Source organism: Oryctolagus cuniculus, chromosome 1, assembly GCF_051225735.1.
Source record: "Oryctolagus cuniculus isolate XC-2025 breed Fujian yellow rabbit chromosome 1, ASM5122573v1, whole genome shotgun sequence".
NCBI classification, from domain to species: domain Eukaryota; kingdom Metazoa; phylum Chordata; class Mammalia; order Lagomorpha; family Leporidae; genus Oryctolagus; species Oryctolagus cuniculus.
This window is the reverse complement of record NC_142867.1, coordinates 212825763-212847639: the sequence shown is the minus strand read 5'-3', so window position 1 is coordinate 212847639 and position 21877 is coordinate 212825763. Positions and strand designations below refer to the sequence as shown.

General features: G+C 43.8%; 2 protein-coding genes across 3 annotated transcripts in view; one reads left to right on the top strand and one right to left on the bottom strand.

Moving 5' to 3' along the window:
- Positions 1-561: 561 nt before the first annotated feature.
- ABITRAM (actin binding transcription modulator) lies at positions 562-5700 on the bottom strand. The gene is made up of 6 exons (XM_002708118.6): positions 5279-5700; positions 3968-4019; positions 3262-3391; positions 2451-2527; positions 2303-2372; positions 562-1936 (listed from the first exon to the last, which is right to left on the bottom strand). Exons 1-6 carry the CDS (start codon positions 5355-5357, stop codon positions 1799-1801), a joined length of 546 nt encoding a protein of 181 aa, XP_002708164.2. The 5' UTR covers positions 5358-5700; the 3' UTR covers positions 562-1798.
- The window catches only part of ELP1 (elongator acetyltransferase complex subunit 1), a 74838-nt gene continuing 58656 nt past the window's right edge, over positions 5696-21877 (top strand). The window contains exons 1-6 of one of the 2 annotated variants that reach the window (XM_051842674.3): positions 5696-5921; positions 9916-10120; positions 10601-10753; positions 12976-13057; positions 13798-13878; positions 18776-18861. In XM_051842674.3, coding sequence (XP_051698634.2) covers positions 9971-10120; positions 10601-10753; positions 12976-13057; positions 13798-13878; positions 18776-18861 — 552 coding nt within the window. In that variant the 5' untranslated portion in view covers positions 5696-5921; positions 9916-9970. 2 annotated transcript variants of the gene reach the window in all.

Genomic DNA, 21877 nt, shown 5'->3' with positions numbered 1-21877 from the left:
GAACCAACGGCAAAGGAAGACCTTTCTCTCTGTCTCTCTCACTGTCCACTCTGCCTGTCAAAAAAAAAAAAAAAAAAAAAAAAAAAAAAAAAAAATTAAAAGATGCTGTTACAGGCCGGCGCCACGGCTCACTAGGCTAATCCTCCACCTGCAGTGCCGGCACCCCGGATTCTAGTCCCGGATGGGGCACCAGTTCTGTCCCGGTTGCTCCTCTTCCGGTCCAGTTCTCTGCTGTGGCCCGGGAATGTAGTGGAGGATGGCTCAAGTGCTTGGGCCTTGCACCCGCATGGGAGACCAGGAGGAAGCACCTGGCTCCTGGCTTTGGATTGGCGCAGCGCGCCACCCATAACAGCCATTTGTGGGGTGGATCAATGGAAGGAAGACCTCTCTGTCTCTCTCTAACTCTGTCTGTCCAAAAAAAAAAAAAAAAAAAAAAGATGCAGTTACATACTTCAGTAGGTGTGGGGAGGGGGTAATATTTGACTTCAACAGCGTAAGAGGATAGAAACTGTAAAAAACACAGCTGTTTAAATATATGTAGTCTAAGGAAAAAGTGACATGTTTTCTTAATGTCCTTTATTTGGAATTCATTGTAAATCAGTATCCAATTTTAAGCCATAAATTGAGTTAGTTTGTTTCTTTTTAAGGATGTAGAAGTCTTTGTTGTGTTCAAAGGCAGAAGCTTGTTAGTTACCCAGTCACCAGAGTGACCTTGGTTGACTACAATGTATCCACTATGAGAACCAACTTAAGTTGCCTTATTTTCCATTTGTTAAGGCAGAATTTGGTATTTTTCAAAGATGTGTTCCTCATTTAGTTGTTTAATAGGTGTGAGGAGGACAAAAGGTACACTCTACACTCCAGCCTCTTCCTGTAACTTACAAACAGGCGGGGGCCAGCTCTCTGCTGTGGCCAGGGAGTGCAGTGGAGGATGGCCCAAGTACTTGGGCCCTGCACCCCATGGGAGACCAGGATAAGTACCTGGATCCTGCCATCAGATCAGCGCGGTGCGCTGGCTGCAGCGCGCCAGCCGCGGCCGCCATTGGAGGGTGAACCAATGGCAAAAGGAAGACCTTTCTCTCTGTCTCTCTCTCTCACTGTCCACTCTGCCTGCCAAAAAAACAAACAAAAACAAAAAAAACAAAACAAAAAAACAAAAAAACAGGCAGGACAAGACTTTGTGTCACACTCAAGCAGGGTGAAGAAAGGTCATTTAGGTTTTTGAAAAAACTTCAAACTGATAGAAAATTGAAGTAAAAACAACAGCCATGCCATAATGTTCAAACAATAGAAGTATGTCAAAATACAGTATTTACTTCCATTTAATACGATGAGGATGAATAAATCAGTTACTTAAAATTTCTCCATGTTTGCCAAATTTTACCCAAAGAGGGGTGTGTGTGTGTGTGTGTGTGTGTGTGTGAGAGAGAGAGAGAGAGAGAGAGAGAGAGAGAGAGACGGAGAGGGAGGGAGAGAAAGAATGAATCAAAATGCATCCCCTGCTTGAGAGAGAGAGAGAGAGAGAGAGAGAGGGAGAGAAAGAATGAATCAAAATGCATCCCCTGCTTGCTTGTTTACTTGGAAGCAAGGGAACAGGGTGAGGGTGAAGACAAGTGGGAGCCAAAGCTTATCAGGCAAGACAGAGGGAAAACTAGGTTAAGTGAAGGCTTAGGGCTCTTCTGCTGATGGCTGGGGGAGAAATGTGCTTCACACATTATGCTGCGTCTCCTTGAGGGCACTGATGGTTTAGGCCAGGTAAGGCTAAGAATCCCATGTTGCTCTGGCTCCATTGCAGTCCTCATGATGTAGCTGCAGTAGCATCAGCGCGTTTCAGCACAACTTCTTCATACTGTTTTTGTGTCAGTAAGCCTTCTGTTATGCTTTTGCTTTCTTCAAATTTGGGTAACACAACTGCAATGTAACCTTCAGTAGATGGCTGGAAAGGAAATAGAATATTTAGTACTGGCAAATATATCAGGGGGGTGGGGTGGGGTGGGGTGCGTATTTGGCACAGCAGTTAAGCTGCTGTTTGGGGGGAGGGGCTGTGCTCAGGTCCCAGCTCTGCTCTCAATTCTAGCCCTCTGAGGAAGTGGGTAATGGCTCAGTGGGTGATGGCTCCCATCCATATGGGAGACCCAGACTGAATTCCAGCTCCTGGCTTCAGGCATCTGGAGAGTGAACTAGTGAATGGGAAATCTCTCTTTCTCTGCCTTTCAAATATACTAATGAATAAAAATTCAAAAACGGTTTAAAAATCCCTTAAAAGATACAGGGATGAGATCATATATTTTTCCTCTTTTACCTTTTCTTGAAGAATAGATGGCTCATGGAGAATGTTTTCATTCACTTCCATCAACCGTCCCCTCACACAGCTATTAAAAACAGAATTATTTGTATGAAAAATATTATCTGCTTTGTCTCTCCTAAATGATGGTGAAAAAGTTACTCACCTAGATATGGTATATTCTTCTCCATCTGAGCAGTAAATCTTACACAGAGGTGCGAATTCTGTTAGAAACTGCGCCCCCTGTGTGATGGAAGGGAAGAAGTGAGGAATTGATGGACATTTCTCCAGCTTCCCTAGAGAAGCAGCCCACAGTGCTGCCAGTATATCTGGGCCAGCATTGTGGTAGCTGGGATAAGCTGCCACTTGGGATGCTGGCATCACTAATATGCTCTTAAAATTGTCTGTGGTGTGAAACCCTCTTTCAATAAAATGTCATCTTGCCTGGACCTGTGGAGATACCATGTTTCATAACTGAGGACTGTGAGGAGGTAGAAGGTGATGTGGGTAACTGTGTATTAGACTGGCAATGCAAATACTGTATGTTTTCTCAGGTTGACATATTTTCCTACTCTGTCCAGATTTTTTCCTTTTAATTTACATGTGAAAAATATGGTAAAGAAGACATGGTCACCTAAATTTTATAGAGCTCAAGACACTGGTTTAATAAACTAGAAGGGACAAAATACCTTGTTGATGTTAGAGGTGTCTGTTAAAAGGCCCGCATTCCCCCTCCTCCATCCTGGAGATAAGCGAGAGAGTGGCCCACAACCTAATATGACAGATGTAACTCCTGAAATATCCCATCTTTTTGGTCTGAGAATCTCTTTAGGGTTCAAGGATACATAAAACCAGCGAATCAAAGTGCCAGAGAAGCATGCTGAGCTTGTGTTACCAGATTCTAAGGCTGACTGGATGTGTCACTACCGTGCATGCAGAGGAATTAAGTAGATAATCACAGAATTACAGCAACATACCCGCTTAAATTTCCCAGAGACCTTGTTCTGGAGTCTGCTACAGTTGGTACTTATCTGATAGGAAATGCTCTTAATCGTTTTTCCACTTTGAAGGACCGGATGAGATCCTGCCAATGTGATGACACATATTCTAGAAGGAGAAAAGATTGATCTGGAGTTACTGCTTGCTCTAGTTCTTCCTCTTACATCACAGTATTCCTGCTGGCACAAGAGGACTTAACTACATCTGTTTAGTCAAGCTACCAAACACCTCCCTTTTTTTCTTTGGCTATTACTGGGGCATCACTGTAGAATGGGGAATGCAATAAAGAGAAAATAAGATTGACTTTCCTTCCCAGGAAAGAAGCGTACCAGAGGTGTTGAGGTGGCACTGGGGTAGAAGGGAGAGAAGCAAGGCACTGTGTGGACAGGGTACCGCGGAGGCCTCTGTGGTAGCAATACCTTGGGCCCTGGCAGTTTGGTGCTGAGGCACAGGCTGGCCACTTCAGGTAGCAGCTGACTGAGGGTGAGGTCCTCAGTTTGGACATTTGGAGAATCAAGTTTATTTTTTCAGAGTGAGTAGGCCTTGGAAGATTCATCTCTGCCAACCAACTCTTCTAACACCATTTCAACACAGTGGAAAATGATGGACATTGTTCAAGACCATACCAGGCTAAAATTGGAGGGGAGGGGCTTTTTAGTAAATTAAAATTCCCAAATTGCTTACCGGTTAGAGTGCTGTAGTATACAGTGGTCCTCACAAGGTTTTCCTTTGACATCTGGAAGAAAAAAATTTTATTGGTTATGGAATGAGTATGTATTCCTGCTATTTAGTACTTTATTGGGTTTATATAAATAGTAATTGTGAAGACTGCACACATACTGATCATTGGTATCCTTTCATTACTCAAAAAGATAGACCTAAAAGCTTCCAAAAAGTACTTACAGGTACAGGGACTTGGCCTGGACAGAATCATTTATTCCATGTTTAAGTTCCTTGCTCTATCTTGCTTTGTCCTCACATTAAGAACATCCATTATTTCTACTAGAAAAATGCAACTGGCATTGCTTTCTTTCTTTCACAGTAGTGTATTTTTGTGGGTGGTTTCCAGGGCTGATGTTAGCTTGGGAAGTCCTGCATTTGGATAAATCCCTCAGTACTGGGCAAACCAGGAGGGTTGGTCACCTAAGTTTAGCCAACAGGAAATAGAAAGGACTTAAAAAATGTCCATAGAAAAAAATGAAATTCAAAAATCAGTTTGTTTTGGTGCAAAAATCTTTTGAAGTCCATACATAGTTTTTTTTTTTCCCCTCAGAATGTGCATTTTCCAAGAATTTGTTGATTCCTCATATTATGGACTGCAAAAATCTTTTTGCAGCAAAATTTGTTTTAATCCATTTTCTTGAACTTTTTGGAAGTATCTTCGTTTGCTACAGTATTTTTTTTTAAAGCACACTCTTAAGATCTCCGAAGAAAGTAGGGGTCAGAGAATCCCCATGAAGTTTCTGCCACTGGGGTTACTGTGTACACAAAACGGTACCACAGGAAGACACACTTCTAAGTGACAAATGGTCAGTGCGGCAGCTTCTCATTGAGAGAAAACCGCAGATTCTGCTCTCCAGTGAGTCTATCATAACACCCTCCTCCCGCCGTCGCTGCTGCCTCTACCCGACCGCAGAGCTGATCCTCTGAATAATTTCATGCATCGCTACTCCCGGTAGGATGGCGCTTTCGTCCCAACCGGCAGGCACGCACTGTATACACCTTCTGGCCGCCGCCGACCTCGAGGACCTCGCTTTACTTTAGAATTCCCGCGAGCAACCCACGCCGGAGCCCGCGCTGCCCTGGAAGCCCCGGGAGGCGCCCCGCTCCACGGGTGTTCCACGCCTGCGAGTCCTCCCAAATGCCATCCCTCGATCTAGAGGGTAATTCCGAGGGCCAGCTCCTCCGACGCGGGAGGAAGCGCGAGAGCGCGCGCGCATCCTCATCCGTCACTGCCGTCCCCACAGCATCAGGCCTCCGCGGCCGAGCACTCACCCGTTTTGTACCAGCGAGTGAAATAACGATCCACCAGCGAAGGCACGGCCGGCTCGCCGGCCGGCAGCTCGGTAGCCATGGCGACCCCCGGGGCCGCTGCCCCGCCCTCCGGGATGCGAGCGCTTCCTCCCGCCGGGCCTGCCTTGGGGGGTGTCCTTCCGGTGGGAGGCCACGTCCAGCGCACGCGCACTACCCCCCAGCCAACAGTCTCCGCCCCCTACCCCCACGACAGAGCTTAGGGATCTGATGTCAAAGCAGGAATCAAATCCAGTAGGGTGGGCAGTAATCATAATACAATAGGGGGAGATATAGGACGGGTGCTAGCGCAGCCCCTGTATTTCTACTTCTCCAGGGTTACAGAGTCCACCAAGCCGAATGGCCTGGGAAGCCACCCTTTACTCGGCCACGCCCCGTCGTGTGACGTCACTCCCGCGCCGCTTAGCGCGTGTCCGGCCAGCCCAGCCCGTGGGTCTCTGTCGCACGCTTAGCACCTGAGCGGCGCTTCGCGCTCCACCTTTGGGTGTCCAGTGGCTGTAGCCCCTCCAGCCTAGCGCGCTCCCTGAGAGCTCGGAAGCTGCAGACAGAGGCTTCGGGGGGCCAGCGGCGCCCTGCCGCGTAGGCGAGGGTTCTCGGCGCGGCGCAGGTGAGCGTTCCAGCGACCCCTGCCTGAGCAGGAGGCCAGGATTGGGCCCTGCGCGCCCAGGCATGTCCTAGTGAAAGGGACACCGAGGGTCCTGTGTCTGCTGCAGACCCAGGAGTAGAGTGAGGCGTGGGCGACCTCTTTCCTCGATCGTCAGCTTCTGACTGCGGACGCGCCATCCTTGGCCGTCCGGGGGAGCTCCCGCAGGGGGATGACAGCCCAGCCTCTGGATCCTTGCAGCGGGGAGCTAATGCCCCCGCCGCGAACGCATTAACCCAGGCTGGAAAGCCATGATTCGTAGAGGTGGGGGTGCTACGCTGCGGGTCCCTTCTCGCGAATGCGACTTTTCCGTGGACGTGAAGTCCCGGTGCTTCTTCAACTTAAATTGGGTATTTTATGTGGCTTGCTGTCCCGTTCAGCCGTGGTCTCCGTGGAAGCAGTGACTGAGTAATCGCCTAGCACTTCGTTCAGTCGTTGTTTGGTGGAGGTCACAAACCGGGTCGCGGGATAAGGTGCTGCACTTTGACAGCCACTGATGGGACCAGTCAACTGTAAACTGTGAAAGGGTGGGCAGAAGGGCAAAGACAGCTTTCTGTTTAAAAACGGAGAGAGTGGCAGTGCCGTGTCCCCAAATAGAGCAAACTGACATTTGGTGGAAGAGTAGTTAATGCTTCCTTTCCCAGGTTGCATTTGATGTGCTTGTGAGACATGCTTGTGATAACATCAGAAGGTTGAAAATGTGGACTTAGTGTACAGTAGGGCTTCTTCAGCAGGGCTGAGTATTTCATAATACCTTATCAGCATATCGGTGATCTGCCTGGGGCTGTAGTCATGAGCACCAAGTTAGCCAAGAGGGGGCTAGGTGAGGGGCAAGGGAAGAAAATGGAGTTGTCAGAACAGTAGGAGAGATTCCCAGGAGTGACCAACAGTGTGGACGGATTTTGGGCACACTTAAGTACCAAGAAAATTGAGTCAGTGGAGGCAGGGGAGTTGAACATTACTGATGTCAAGGTAAGAGTATTAATATGGCTGGGTCCTGGGGGACTATTGAGGATATTTCTGTCCTAGCCTGGAAAGGGCTGGGCATGTCTTTCCCTTGAGAGTGTAATGGAGTAAGAGTGGTGAGTGTGAGAATTAAGAGTAGTTAACTTTTGGGTGGGAGGGAGATGAATGAGCTCACCTTTGCAAGCTCAGTGGCTTTGAAAGCTCTGATTTGAGAATGCAGCTTGTTTGTGTTAGGCAGGGCCCTGCCAGAAAAGTAGAAACCGCACAGATTTTCAGTGGAGAGAATTTAATGTAAGAGTTGCTTAAGGCCGGCGCCACGGCTCACTAGGCTAATCCTCTGCCTGCGATGCCGGCACCCTGGGTTCTAGTCCCCGTCGGGGAGCCGGATTCTGTCCCGGTTGCTCCTCTTCCAGTCCAGCGCTCTGCTGTGGCCCGGGAGTGGAGTGGACGATGGTCCAAGTGCTTGGGCCCTGCACCCACATGGGAGACCAGGAGAAGCACCTGGCTCCTGGCTTCGGATCAGTGCGGTGCGCTGGCCGTAGCGCTCCGGCCGCGGCGGCCATTGGAGGGTGAGCCAACGGCCGCAAAGAAGACCTTTCTCTCTCTCTCACTGTCCACTCTGCCTGTCAAAAAAAAAAAAAAAAAGAAAAGTTGCTTAAATAGCTGCTGGAGGAACAAAAACTGAAAAGGAGCAGTGAAGGAACAGACCAATAGACCTGGAAGAAGGAGCTAGCTGCAGTACCTAACTAGGGCTAGGGGTCAGAACAAGGGGAGATGTGGGGGGCTGTTACCACGGAAACCCTGGAGCATTGTAAAGCTGGGCTCTGACTGCTGGTGGTACTCCCTCAGGAATTCAGAGGGTGACACCCACAGGGTTGGGTTTCAAAGTCTGTCAGGGTGCAGGAGAGCCTGCCTAAGTGGTGCCTGGGGGTGCCTGGGGGTGGTCGTGGAAGTGCTAGAGATTGGGACAGAGGCCCCTGCAAGAGCGAAGGTCCACTACTGGGCTATCGTTGGGGAAACCAGTAAGGCAGGAAAAAAGTGGATCCTTTCGTTTTGCCTTTACCGTCCCTCTCACCCCGGGGTCCATGGATCAGGTTGTTGGCGAATAGGTTACAAGTTCACAGGGAGGGATATGGAGATGTGATAATCTGGTCATGGCAGTAGTATGGGCATATGGTGTCGTTTGAATGTGTTCCCTAAAGTTCATTTGTTGGAAGCTGAATCCCCTGTGCAGCAGTGTTGAGTGAGACCTTTATAACCCAGTGGGAAGAACAGCTGGGAGACTCCACATGGGTGACCTCCTGTTGCCTGTCCTATCTCTTGTTGCTTGCTCTATCCCTTGCCGGGCGTTCTCTCATCTCAAATATACTCATCTGTTCAGATGTGTTTCAGTGGTCATCTTTGAAGGTAAAAGACATCTAACTTTTATACGCCTTGAAAAATCCAATTCTATAGGTGGAGCTGGGTTTTTATTAAAAACTTATGTGGTATAAAACTTGATGACATAATTTCCAGAAGTTCTAGAATATAATGTCTCTAAAACTTACTGAAACCATCGTCTGCCTTGATTCTCTTCTTCACACCCACCATACATGATGTTGCATTTCTTTTAACCCACATTATGTTTTCTCATTCCTGTTACAATTGGCAGTATCTGCTTTGTACTGTAAGGAATGTCTCATTTTTATTCTTTTACTGTCCTAAGCATGAAGTGCCAAGATGAGACAGTTTACCTTGCATTAAAGTGATAATAAGGCCAGTGTGGTCTTTGTAATTTCCACCCCTAACATAAGTTAGGGAACTTCTAATTATAAACCTTAAAGAGATCTGAATATAACTATGCAGCATATTAATATTTTTCCCTATTTAGATAATGTTATGCATTAAAACAAGTCTGTTTTTACCAGACCAAAGTAGGTATTCCTATTTAGCATTCTTTTCTTACCTTTTCTCTTATGCTGATAAAAGCCTGGCCAGGAAAATGAAGTTGCTTGAAGTGGTTGTATCAGGTCATCAGACTGATGTCGGTCATCATTTGGAAGCAAACTCTTACCATTCCACAGTATCTTCCTTGCCCTCTGAGAATAATAAATGTTTTTGGCTTAAATTTTTATTTTTTATAAACATATAAAACTAGTTTATTAAGAGTTACCTGATGGAGGCCGGCGCCGCGGCTCACTAGGCTAATCCTCCGCCTTGTGGCGCCGGCACACCGGGTTCTAGTCCCGGTCAGAGCGCCGGATTCTGTCCCAGTTGCCCCTCTTCCAGGCCAGCCCTCTGCTGTGGCCAGGGAGTGCAGTGGAGGATGGCCCAAGTGCTTGGGCCCTGCACCCCATAGGAGACCAGGAAAAGCACCTGGCTCCTGGCTCCTGCCATCGGATCAGCGCGGTGCACCTGCCACAGCGCGCCAGCCGCAGCGGCCATTGGAGGGTGAACCAACGGCAAAGGAAGACCTTTCTCTCTGTCTCTTTCTCTCTCTCACTGTCCACTCTGCCTGTCAAAAAAAAAAAAAAAAAAAAAAAAAAAAAAGAGTTACCTGATGGATATTAAAGTCATTTTATTCCATATTATCTTCAACTGCTAGTTCATATATGTGGATTTTATGTAGTTCTAATGAGTAGCACAGTCTTGTTTTCTCTTATGACTTTATAAATCTATTGGGTTATAAAATTCCCTAATGTGCAAAAATAAAACATTTTCCTGTTTGCTTGTTCTTTTCAACTTTTCTGAGGAGTATTTTTTAAAGAAGCTGTGAAGTTGAGTCTTGCCTCTCAAAGAGTGAGAACCTAAAATAGCCTCTAGCACCCTCAGTGTGTGGCTCTGCACTGTACATGTTATACAGCAGGTGCTGCCACACCTGAGTATGTGGGGTGGGTGTGTGTTCATGTTGGTAGTTGTGTTTTTTTACTCCATCGACCGCTTCTCCACCCTGAGTTATTCTATGTAGGTGAGTGGCCGTTTATCTCTAGTAAGCTGTCCCTTTCTTTCCCAGGGATTAATGCTTCATCCAGGGAGATTTGTACTTTTCTCCTGGGAATTGCTTCATCATGCGAAATCTAAAGTTACTTCGGACTCTGGAGTTCAAGGATATTCAAGCTCCAGGGAAACCTCAGTGCTTCTCTCTGCGAACTGAACCGGGGACAGTGCTCATTGGCTCAGAACATGGCCTGATAGAAGTAGACCCTGTTACGAGGGAGGTGAGTTCCTCATGGAGAATCCCAGCACTTGACATGACCTTTGACTTGTATCCTGCCAGACTTCCTTCCCCCAAGATGGTCGTTCTTTACATCTTATTGAATTTCTTTCTTCCTGAATAAATATTCTCTTTGATTTACATAGATGCCATGTTAGACATTGCTTAAATAGTAACCTTCCTTTAACTACGATTTCAAACCAACTTGATAAGACTCTGACCATATAGTTTGTATGGGTATCCTGTGTTTTACCCTTTCTGCCATGTGTGTATATTGATATGACAGTGGTCCTCAATGGGGAACGCACCTAAGCTTGAGTCCTTAACCCATACCAACTGGTCACAGTCCTCAGTGCTGGAGCCGACCATATACATTTTTAAATGCTCTTTGGGTTGATTTAAAGTATTTTATTTCTGGAAACGTTATGAATTGTTCTTGAAAGTGGGCTGAGTTAATTTGTTCATGTGTTTGCTTTGGTAAAAGGTGAAAAATGAAATTCCTTTGGTGGCAGAAGGCTTTCTCCCCGAAGATAAAAGTGGCTGCATTGTCGGTATTCAGGACTTGTTGGATCAGGAGTCTGTGTGCATTGCCACAGCCTCTGGAGATGTCATTCTCTGCAATCTCAGCACACACCAGGTGAGTAAGGAGGAGGGTCCCGCAAAGAGGAAGTCACAAGCATCCTCAAACAAGTCACTTACTTTGTGTTGATTTTCGAGTCAGTAACCGTAGTATTTAAGCCTTTGAAGTTAGAAACTTTGCATTTTGTATCTCTTTATTAAAAAAAATTGGCATAGCTTTAGCTATATTTCAGAATTTTTCCAAAGTCTGATTTTGTCTATTGGATCTGTTAGAACATTCCAAATTAGAACTCTAAAAAAGTAGTGAAAACTGGCCTTTCCTGGGTGGTATAGGTCACGTCACTTCTTATCAGAATCTCATCCTGAGTTGTAATCTTTAGTTGTCAAGTTAGAACATCTTCAAGATGTTTACATGGCTAATGTTTCTGTTATGGATCTGGTTGGTTAACATACTGAAGTAATTCACTATAGTTGCATACATATTTTAAGACTTCTAAAGAAGATAAATTTCAGCCTGTTGATTTTTTTCTCTACTCTAGCAAAAAGTTGAATTTCTGGATTTCCAGCCTCACTTGCTTAACTACACACTTTCAATTTTGATTGCCTGATTCTTACTTAATCTTCTTTGATTCCTCCATTGGTTGTGATCTCTGCAACCTCGATTATGTCACAGGAGTTATACTGTTACAGGTAATAGGATAATAACAACAGCTTACATTTACTAAATGTTTAGAGTACACTTTTTCAAATGCTCTTCATGCAAAGTTTAATTTAATCCTTACTGTGACTTTATGATGTAGGTCATTGTTTCCCATTCTTCAGAAGAGGAAATTAGGCCTAGAGAGCTTAAGTAACTAAGCCAAGGTCATACACTTACTGGATGGAATTTGAACCTTGTATAAATCCGAGACCTTAACTCTGTTTTTATTTGAGTTACAGAGAAAGAGGGAGAGACATAAAGAGAGAAAAAGAGCAATCTTCCATCTGTTGGTTCACTCCCCAGGTGGCTACAATGGCCAGGGCTGGGCCAGACCTAAGCCAGGACCTTTATCTGGGTCTCCCACGTGAGTGGCAAAGGCCTAAACACAACTTTCACTACTTTTCCCAGACCATTAGGGAGCTGGATTGGAAGTGGAGCAGCCGGGACACAAACCAGAATCCATATGGTTTGCAGACAGTAGTTTTACCTACTACACACAACGCCAGCACCCGAGATCTGTACTCTTTGTTTGTTTGCTTGTTTTTTATTTGACAGATAGAGTTATAGACAGTGAGAAAGAGAGACAGAGAGGAAGGTCTTCCTTCCGTTGGTTCACTCCCCAAATGGCCGCTATGGCCAGCGCTGCACTGATCCGAAGCCAGGAGCCAGGTGCTTCTTCCTGGTCTCCCATGCAGGTGCAGGGCCCAAGGACTTGGGCCATCCTCCACTGCCCTCCCAGGCCACAGCAGAGAGCTGGACTGGAAGAGGAGCAACAGGGACTAGAACCTGGTGTCCATATGGGATGCCGGCGCCGCAAGCGGAGGGTTAACCAAGTGAGCCACGGCGTCGGCCCCAACCTTTACTACTCTTAACCATTCTGTATAATACAGTAACAGACTACTCTCAATTCATGGTGGGAAACATCAAGGTCATTATGTACAATTTAACATTTTATAGAATTTTTTCCTAATACTGTGCTCTTTCAGTCCATTTATATCCATTTAGTGGTGTTGATCCTGTCCCTTTGTGGCTTCTCAATTGTCTGCAAAACAGAATCTGTGTTCCTTATTGAGCATTATAAGGCCTTTTACTGTCTGTTCCCCAAATTCATTTTTAGCTGCATCCTACATTGTTTATATCTTATGTTCTAGTTGCAGCTCATTCTTAAGTGTTCTTTTTATGCTTTCTTGCTTCAAAACTATGTTTTTCTTTCTGTCTCTGTCTCCTGACCTTGTTATCACTCTTTGAGACACAATCACAGAAAAATGTTCCCAGAGTTTCCTGAGCTGTTGGTCATTCCTTGTTTTAAGACACACTTTATTTCCCAGAGACCTCAGTTATAGCTTAATCCTGCTGTAGAGTTGTATTTTTATCTCCTTTGTGAAAGAGTTTTGGGAAGAATGAGGTGTCCATTCGCATCCTTGTGCCTAATACCCTGTCTGGTCTCTATCTCTGTTACTGATGAAATGCGGAGTAAATTCACATTTATGTATGTTTTCAATTGTTTGGGTTGAGGTCATAATAAATTTTTACTGAAACTTGGTGTTTTGAATCTCCCTTTTCAATTTTCTTAATCTTAGCTGGAGTGTGTCGGGAGTGTTGCCAGTGGTATCTCTGTCATGAGCTGGAGTCCTGACCAAGAGCTGGTGCTTCTTGCTACAGGTAAGTTTGTCACCAGTACCTAATTGACTTTTATAAAACATTATTCCTATTATCTTACAGGCTTAAATTTTGGCATTTCAAACAATTTCTTTGAATAGTAATATCACTAATATACTGTAGAATGAGTATTTTTTTCTAACTTAAGTTTTACCTCATATGTTATAAAAGTTGTTTCATGTAACTTTTTGAGTCTTAAGGAATGAGAATGAAGTCATAGAACCTGGGAAGATTGCTAAATTCCACACACGTTATTGTTAAAAAAAAAATCCACACACGTTATTGTTAAAAAAAAATTCCACACATGTTATTGTTAAAAAGTGTCAACAATATTTAACTCAGTTTGATATGCTTTTATATAAACAGATTCTAAAAACTCCTCTGGCATTACTTTTTTTTTTAATTGTAGTCACTTCACTCCAGGTGTATTCTGTCAGCTTGTATCACACTCAGATATGTTTGAAGAGATGTCTTGGAACTAGAAATGGTGAAGTTAGTTGGGAGAGGGCTATGTGGACTTTGATATCGGGCTTTACACACACGAATACCTGAGAATAAGCACCAGGTGATATGTTGAGTCAAGACTTGATTTTTTTTAAGTGAAATCATTGTGTGTGTTCTGTCTGCCCTATTCTGACTATGAGTCTTCTACTCTGGCTCTGTAGCTTATAGTGCCATAAATAGTTATGGAATGGCAAATTAGTTACAGGAACGTGAAATCATTCTTGTTTGTCCCTTCTAAGGTCAACAGACCCTGATTATGATGACGAAAGATTTTGAGCCAATTATGGAGCAGCAAATCCATCAGGATGATTTTGGTGAAAGTGAGTATAGCTTTGTTTAAAACCGAGGTTTCTCCTCAGTTTTAATCATTTCCTTGTGCACTAAGTTGTATCATAATCCAAAGAACCATGGAGCTTCAGATTCTGTAATTAAACGTTTTTGAGCACATTTCCTTCAGCCCATCCCAGAGTTTTTGTGTGTTTTTTAATTTTATTTAAGTTATATAAGTTTCATGTATTTCATATATACAGCTTTAGGAACATAATGATACTTCTTTCCCTCCCACCCTTGCTCCAACCCTTATTCTTCCTCCCTCTTCCATTCCCATTCTTAATTTTTACAGAGATCTACTTTCAGTTTGTTTAATGATCCTAAAGTTAACCGTACACTAAGTAAAGGAGCTCAACAAATAGAAAAACAAAACGAAACACTGTTCTTCAATAGAAGAAACAAGGGCTGTAAACAATCACTGAATCTCAAAATGCCCATTTCACTCCAATGCATTACATTTTAGGTACTCTGTTCGTTACCCCAGATCAAGGAAAACATGATATCTGTCTTTTTGGGACTGACTTATTCCACTGAGTATAATGGTTTCCAGTTGCATCCATTTTGTTGCAAAAGATGGGATTCCTTTTTTACAGCTGAGTAGTACTCCCTAGTGTATATATACCGTAATTTCTTTATCAAGTCATCAGTTGGTGGACATCTGGGTTGATTTCGTATCTTAGCTATTGTGAATTGAGCTACAGTTAACATGGGGGTACAGATAAGTCTTTCCTTTGCTGATTTCTTTTGGTTTGAGTAAATTCTCAGGGATGAGATGGCTGGCTCATTCTCTGGTAGGTCTCTATACAGACTTCTGAGGTATCTCCATGCTGCTTTCCACAGTGGCTGCACCAGTTTATACTCCCGCCAGCAGTAGAGCAGGGCACCTTTCCCACACATCCCCAGCAGCATTTGCTGTTTGTTGGTTTCTGTACGGGAGCCATTCTAACTGGGGTGAGGTGAAAGCGCATTGTGGTTTTGATTTGCATTTCCCTGATGGCTAGTGATCCTGAGCATGTTTTCAAGTATTTGTTGGCCATTTGAATTTCCTCTCTTGGAAAAGTGCCTGTTCAAGTCCTTTGCCTGTTTCTTAACTGGATTGTTTGTTTTGTTGTTGAATTTCTTGAGCTCTTTATAGATTCTGGATATTAGCCCTTTATCACTTGTGTAGTTTATAAATATTTTTTCCCATTCTGTTGGTTGTCTCTTCACTTTGCTGTGTTCCATCCCAGAGTTTAAAAAGCTTAGTTTTAGTGTCTCTCATGGACTGAGGTTTGGCTTTGTTAGTAACTTAGGGAATAGGAATCTATGCTTAAAGTCTATTGCATGGTTGTTGCCCCTGCGCTAGGGAGTACTTAGGCTGGGGTCTCAGTGAAAAGGACTGTACAAGTTAGAATAAAGAGAGTATTTCTAGGGTACAGTTCTGGGGAGAAGAAAACGAGAGAAAGCAGAAGGCTGATTTTTGTTACTTTTTATTAGTTATGACTCTGCATTTCCATGAGACTAGTTAGATAGTTTTCTTGTTAAAATCTACCCACGATCATTTGGACGTTGAGGCTGGGAGAGGGCTGAGAGGAAGGAGAGAGGAGATGCTTATTCAGCGTAAGAAATTCTGGCCAGCTTAAAGGCACTGGATAGCTGGCCTGATTAAAGAGAGGGGTGGGAAAGGGAGTATTTCAGCTTTGGCTGATGAAAACTTGACTTCACCAACTCTGAGAAATCATTTTTAAACTCTTAATTTTATTTAAAGCAATTTGCTCAGAAGTCATTTCTGACTAGGTATATATTTGGTGATATGACCATTTGAAAAAAGGGTTAAGTTGTTGGCTTTTCCCTTAAGGAGTCCCATATGCATAGTAATAATGTGATAAGTTGGTATTAGGCTACTAGAAGGGAGGGAAGGGAGTCACTGGGGAAGGAGAATTTCCCAGAGGAGGCTGACCTGAGCTGAACCTCAGCTGAATTGGTGTTGGGTGTTTGAGGGTTGAAGGTGGGAGTAGCCCAAGCATGTGATTTAGTCCATTCCAAGGGAGGAATGTTATATAAAAAATCATGGTTTATCCAGGGAATTGCAAGTAATTCAGTATTTTTTTTTTTATCCGATGGCAGGAGCCAGGTACTTATCCTGGTCTCCCATGGGTGCAGGGCCCAAGCACTTGGGCCATCCTCCACTGCACTCCCTGGCCACAGCAGAGAGCTGGCCTGGAAGAGGGGCAACCGGGACAGAATCCGGCGCCCCGACCGGGACTAGAACCCGGTGTGCCGGTGCCGCAAGGCGGAGGATTAGCCTAGTGAGCCGCGGCGCCGGCCAAGTAATTCAGTATTACTGGGGGGTAGGACATGAGAGTAGAACAAATGGCGGCCGGCGCCGCAGCTCACTAGGCTAATCCTCTGCCTGTGGCACCGGTACTTGGGGTTCTAGTCCCGGTTGGGGCGCAGGTTCTGTCCCGGTTGCTCTTCTTCCAGTCCAGCTCTCTGCTGTGGCCCGTGAGGGCAGTGGAGGATGGCCCAAGTGCTTTGGCCCTGCACCTGCATGGGAGGCCAGGAGGAAGCGCCTGGCTCCTGGCTTCGGATCGGCGCGCGCTGACCAGATTGGCTGGTCTTGGCTATATAAGATGTAGTTTCAACTGAAATAAACGAGTCTGTAGGCTGCTCACCTCAAGCCTGCTTTCACCCGACTCCCCCGGTCTGTGTGGTGACTCCGTGCCTCTTGCCCCCACCACTCTGCTCCTCTCAGAAATGAATCCACTGCAACATTATTGAGAAATCAACAGCAACAGTGGCCATTTGGGGAGTGAACCAATGGAATGAAGACCTTCCTCTCTGTCTCTCTCTCTCACTGTCCAACTCTACCTGTCCAAAAAAAAAGAAAATGGTGTGCGTTTTGATTACATTTTTGTGCAGTGGTAAGAAATTTGGAAATGGAGTTCTAGGTGATTAGCAGTGAACAGTTTTGAGTATTGGATTCTGAATATATGATTTCCAGACCATCTTTCTATTGCCTCTTTTTTTTTTTTTTTTTTAAGATTTATTTATTTATTTGAAAGGCAGAGTTATAGAGATGCAGAGAGAGAGGGAGAGATCTTCCATCCTCTGGTTCACTCTACAAATGTTACAATAGCTGGAGCTGGGCCGATCTGAAGCCAGGAGCCAGTAGCTTCTTCCAGGTCTCCCACACTGGTGCAATGGCCCGAAGATTTCAACCATCTTCTACTGCTTTCCCAGGCCAGGCCATTAGCAGAGAGCTGGATTGAAAGTGGAGCAGCCAGGTCTCGAGCCGGCGCTCATATGGGATGCCGGCACTGTAGACAGCGGCTTCCCCCACTATGCTACAGCGCCAGCCCCTCTATTGCCTCTTGTAGCTCCTAGCTCCAGGGACAAGAAAAGCTGCATTGTTTCAGCAACTCTTCATTTTTTATGAAGGTACTTCCAAAAATTTGTGGAAAAATGGAATCAAGGTACAGATTTATTTTGGTGCAAAAGGTTTTGAAATCCATGCCTTTTTTTCCATAATATACATTTCCATAAACTTTTTAAGGTCTCTTATAGGTACTAATCTCAGATTTTTATTTTCACCAAAATAAACTTATATTTTAAAAATTATTTATTTTTATATATTTTAAAGGCAGAAATGGGGAGGGGAGAGAAAGAAAGAGTTGGTTAGAGATCCATCTACCATCCACTGGTTCACTCTCCAAATGCCCACAACAGCTCAGGCTGGGTGAAACCAAAACCAGGGTCCTGGAACTCAGTTCAGGTCTCCCTTATGGGTGGCAGGGACCCAATTACTTGATCTATCACTTGTTGCTTCCCAGGATGCAATTAGCAGGAAGGTAGAATTGGAAGTGGAGCCAGGACTTGAACCCAGGTACTCTGGTCTGGAATGCAGGCATCCCAAGAGGTGTCTTAACTGCTGTGCCAAATACCTATCTCCAAACTTATCTTTTAGTCCTTTTTCCACAAACTTTTTCCAGATACCTTCATGTTTATGTAAGGGAAACATTGTGATTTAGAAAAAACCCCAGCCTGGAAGGCAGAGCCCAGTGTTCAAATTTGGGCTTAAGGGACTCAATCTTAAGTGTACAAGAAGGGCTGTTTTCTATGATCTACAGTCCCTTCCACCACTGGTGGGAAGATTGATACATTTGGCCTATTTAAAGCTGATAGAATTCTGTTCTCAGCTCTTACTTGAGTCTGTTGTTTTGATATGCATGGGCATATTGTATAGATTCTCCAACTTTTATTTTTCTTGTAAGATGAAAATGAGATTGCTGTTTTTGTTTTTAAGGAAACTTACAATATTTAAGATGACAGTTAAGTACTTTCCAAAATAAGGGGTATTTCAAATTCTGCCAAGTCACTGCTGCATATAACACATGCTTTTCAAATATTGACTGCTGGTCAATTTATTGAGAGGCCCTAGAGGACTCAAGTAACTGTTAGTGTCTAACTTTGTAAAGAATAGTAATGAATGGCCGGCGCCGCAGCTCACTAGGCTAATCCTCCACCTGTGGCACCGGCACACCGGGTTCTAGTCCCGGTCGGGACACCAGTTCTGTCCCGGTTGCTCCTCTTCCAGTCCAGCTCTCTGCTGTGGCCCGGGAAGGCAGTGGAGGATGGCCCAGGTCCTTGGGCCCTGCACCTGCATGGGAGACCAGGAGGAAGCACCTGGCTCCTGGCTCCTGGCTTTGGATCGGCACAACAGGCCGGCCGTAGCAGCCACTTGGGGGTGATCCAACGGAGAAAGGAAGACCTTTCTTTCTGTCTCTTTTTCTCTCTCTCTAACTGCCTGTCAAAAAAAAAAAAAAAAAAAAAAAAAAAGGCAATGAAATTCTTATTTCATTTTACGTAACTTATTGGTTGTCATGCATGTTCTCAATTGTTCTTTAGGTAAGTTTATCACTGTTGGATGGGGCAAGAAGGAGACACAGTTCCATGGATCAGAAGGCAGGCAGGCAGCCTTTCAGATACAAACGGTAAGGTCGGTTTGATGGCTAAAGAACCTTGATTGGAACTTATGGAAGTTCTGCCACCACCAGGACCTGGGTGACCAGGTAGAGACCAATAAAAGACAAATCTCTTCTGTTTTAGTAAAACTAGTTGTTTAGAGCCCTCAGGGATTGAGTCACCTAAGATTTTTTTTCTTTTTCATTACTGAGTTTATCTGTGATGGTTTTAGTGTAGAGAATAATTATAATATGGTTTAAAAAATGAAACTTCAGGATAAAAATGGAATGCCCTCTGTGGAGCCCTTCTTGATGTGCTTTCCTCCCTCTCCAGAAGGCTGCCGTCTGGTGGTCACTGTTGATCAGTCGCATACATGTTTCCATACTTTTCCTCTAGATGTAGATATTTTCTGAGTTTTCCTTTTGGATGAAACTTTTTTCCCCCCTCTTTTGGGATTGTAAATTTCTAAAGATTACATAAGGGCATCTTGATGATAGAAGGCAGGGCTTTTCAGTTTTGTAACGTGCAGAGCCCCTGGAGCAGAAGAGTGTGAATAGAGATTCTTTGGGCATCTGGGGAGTAGCTTCAGTGTCTTACCATGTTAAATTTCTTTAAATTCTTACCTTTTTCAATTTATTTGTGCAATGTGAATATTTTTAAAACATTAATTTGCTTTAAAAAACATATGAATGTACTACTGAGTCAAATTAAAGCCCAGGAATACGTGCTATATTTATGCTTTGGCCCACTGCCAGGTACCTCCCAGGATAGAATATCTCTGTTAGAGAAGTGCAGATTACATTATTGCCATGACACTTAATAGCTATGCGACCAAGTTTCCTAACATTTCTGAGCTTCAGTGTTCTTGTACAGTGAACATAAAAGTGTCTTCCTTATAAGGATTGAGATTTGGAAGTAATAATAGGTAAAACAGCTACAACAGCACCAGCCCAGAGCAGGCACTTGGGAGGTAGTTGCTGCCCCTATTTTAGTGGACAGATAACTTGTGAAACTTCAAAACAAAAATTTAGTTTTAATTTCAAAACAACTGTGTTATAAGATGTGCATGGCAGATCCACTTTAATGTTCTGAAAGGTATGCTGACCTATTAGAATTAATGTAGGATTATTAGAGGACAGAAAAATGGAATAAGTATACATAGATATAACCTTGCTTCATTAGGAAAGACTTCTACAACTTATAGCTTAGGACAACTGATTTATGTGTGCCTGGCTTATGAGTGATTTTTTATTTTTTATTTTATTGTAGAAAGACTAAAAAGGGGCTGGTAGGAGGGAAAGAACTTGACCAAGTAAAAAGAATTTTACACAGTCATGTATTCTTCTTTCAAACAACAAATAAATATGGTATAACTTTTTTTTAAACTTTTATCTAGTAAATATAAATTTCCAAAGTACAGCTTATAGATTACAATGGCTTCCCCCCCCCACAACTTCCCTCCCACCTGCAACCCTCCCATCTCCCACTCCCTCTCCCCTTCCATTCACATCAAGATACATTTTCAATTATCTTTATATGCAGAAGATCAATTTAGTATATATTAAGTAAAGATTTCAACAGTTTAATGCTATAACTTTTTAAGAGCATATATTTTAAATTTTAAAATTAGTACTTTACTGATACTTGCTATACCATGTTAAACCTCGTAAACATTATGCTAAATGAAAGAAGCCAGTCACAAATGATGATGTATTGTGTAATCTCATTTATATAAAAAGTCCAAGAGAGGCTATGTATTGACAAGAGATGAGAAAATAGATTAGTGGCTATCTAGCACTGGGAGTTTTAGGGACAGGAGTGGAGTCACTCCTGATGAGTTTGGAATTTCCTTTGGGATTATGAAAATGTTCAAAATTTAAATTATGGTGATGGTTACACAACTTTGTATGCTTAAAAACATTCACATTTCAAATGGGTAAACTTTATGATACATAAATTGCATCTCAATAAAGATGTTAAGAAAAAGAAATAGTGCTTTAATGGAATGTTCAGTAGTCTTCAGAATCGGCTGCTTTCTTTAATCTGTTAAATCCTGGAGAGGACATTTTACTCCTGCTATGTTTAGAGTAAGTTATCTAGTACTGCCAGAATTGGGTTGTAAAATTATTCAGGTGATGGGTAGAGGAGGGAACCCACATTCTAATTTATAATGTGCTCTTCAGTAGGTTTTTCTAGCTTTTGTTAGGAACTTTTTTTGCAGGCTATCTGGAACCTTTTCTTGTTTGAAAGGTCATTGTTACCCTTCAGAAAATAGAACAGAAGTTCATGAGTTAATCAGGTGCAACTATTCAACATGGATAGTTTGGTTTTTAAGTTGTATTTCTTTAGCTTATTCCCTACCTGGCTCTCCTATTGCCCAGACACACTGACTCAGGAAGTTGCATTGTGTGGTGTTTTCCTATTCTCTTAACTGTTGATCACTCATTCATTATAAATTGTTTGTTGAATACTTACTATGTGTTGGGCTGTTTCTGAGGCACAGGATATACTTGTATAGCAGAGAACACCCTTCCCTTAATAGAGCATGCATTCTGTTGAAGAGAACAGACATTAAAGTGAAATTAATTTTATTTTTATTTTTATTTTTTTTGACAGGCAGAGTTAGACAGTGAGAGAGAGAGAGACAGAGAGAGAAAGGTCTTCGTTCTGTTGGTTCACCCCCAAGTGGCCGCTACGGCCGGCGCGCTGCGCCGATCCGAAGCCAAGAGCCAGGTGCTTCCTCCTCATCTCCCACGCGGGTGCAGGGCCCAAACACTTGGGCCATCCTCCATTGCCCTCCCGGGCCACAGAAGAGAGCTGGACTGGAAGAGGAGCAACTGGGACAGGATCCGGTGCCCCAACTGGGACTAGAACCCGGGGTGCTGGCACCGCAGGCAGAGGATTAGCCAAGTGAGCCGCGGTGCCGGCCTGAAATTAATTTTAATATAACATTCAGGAAATGAAAGATGCTGTGGAGGAAAATAAAGCAGAATAAGGAGTAACCGATAGGAGCATATGGAATGATCAAGAATGACCACACTAAGA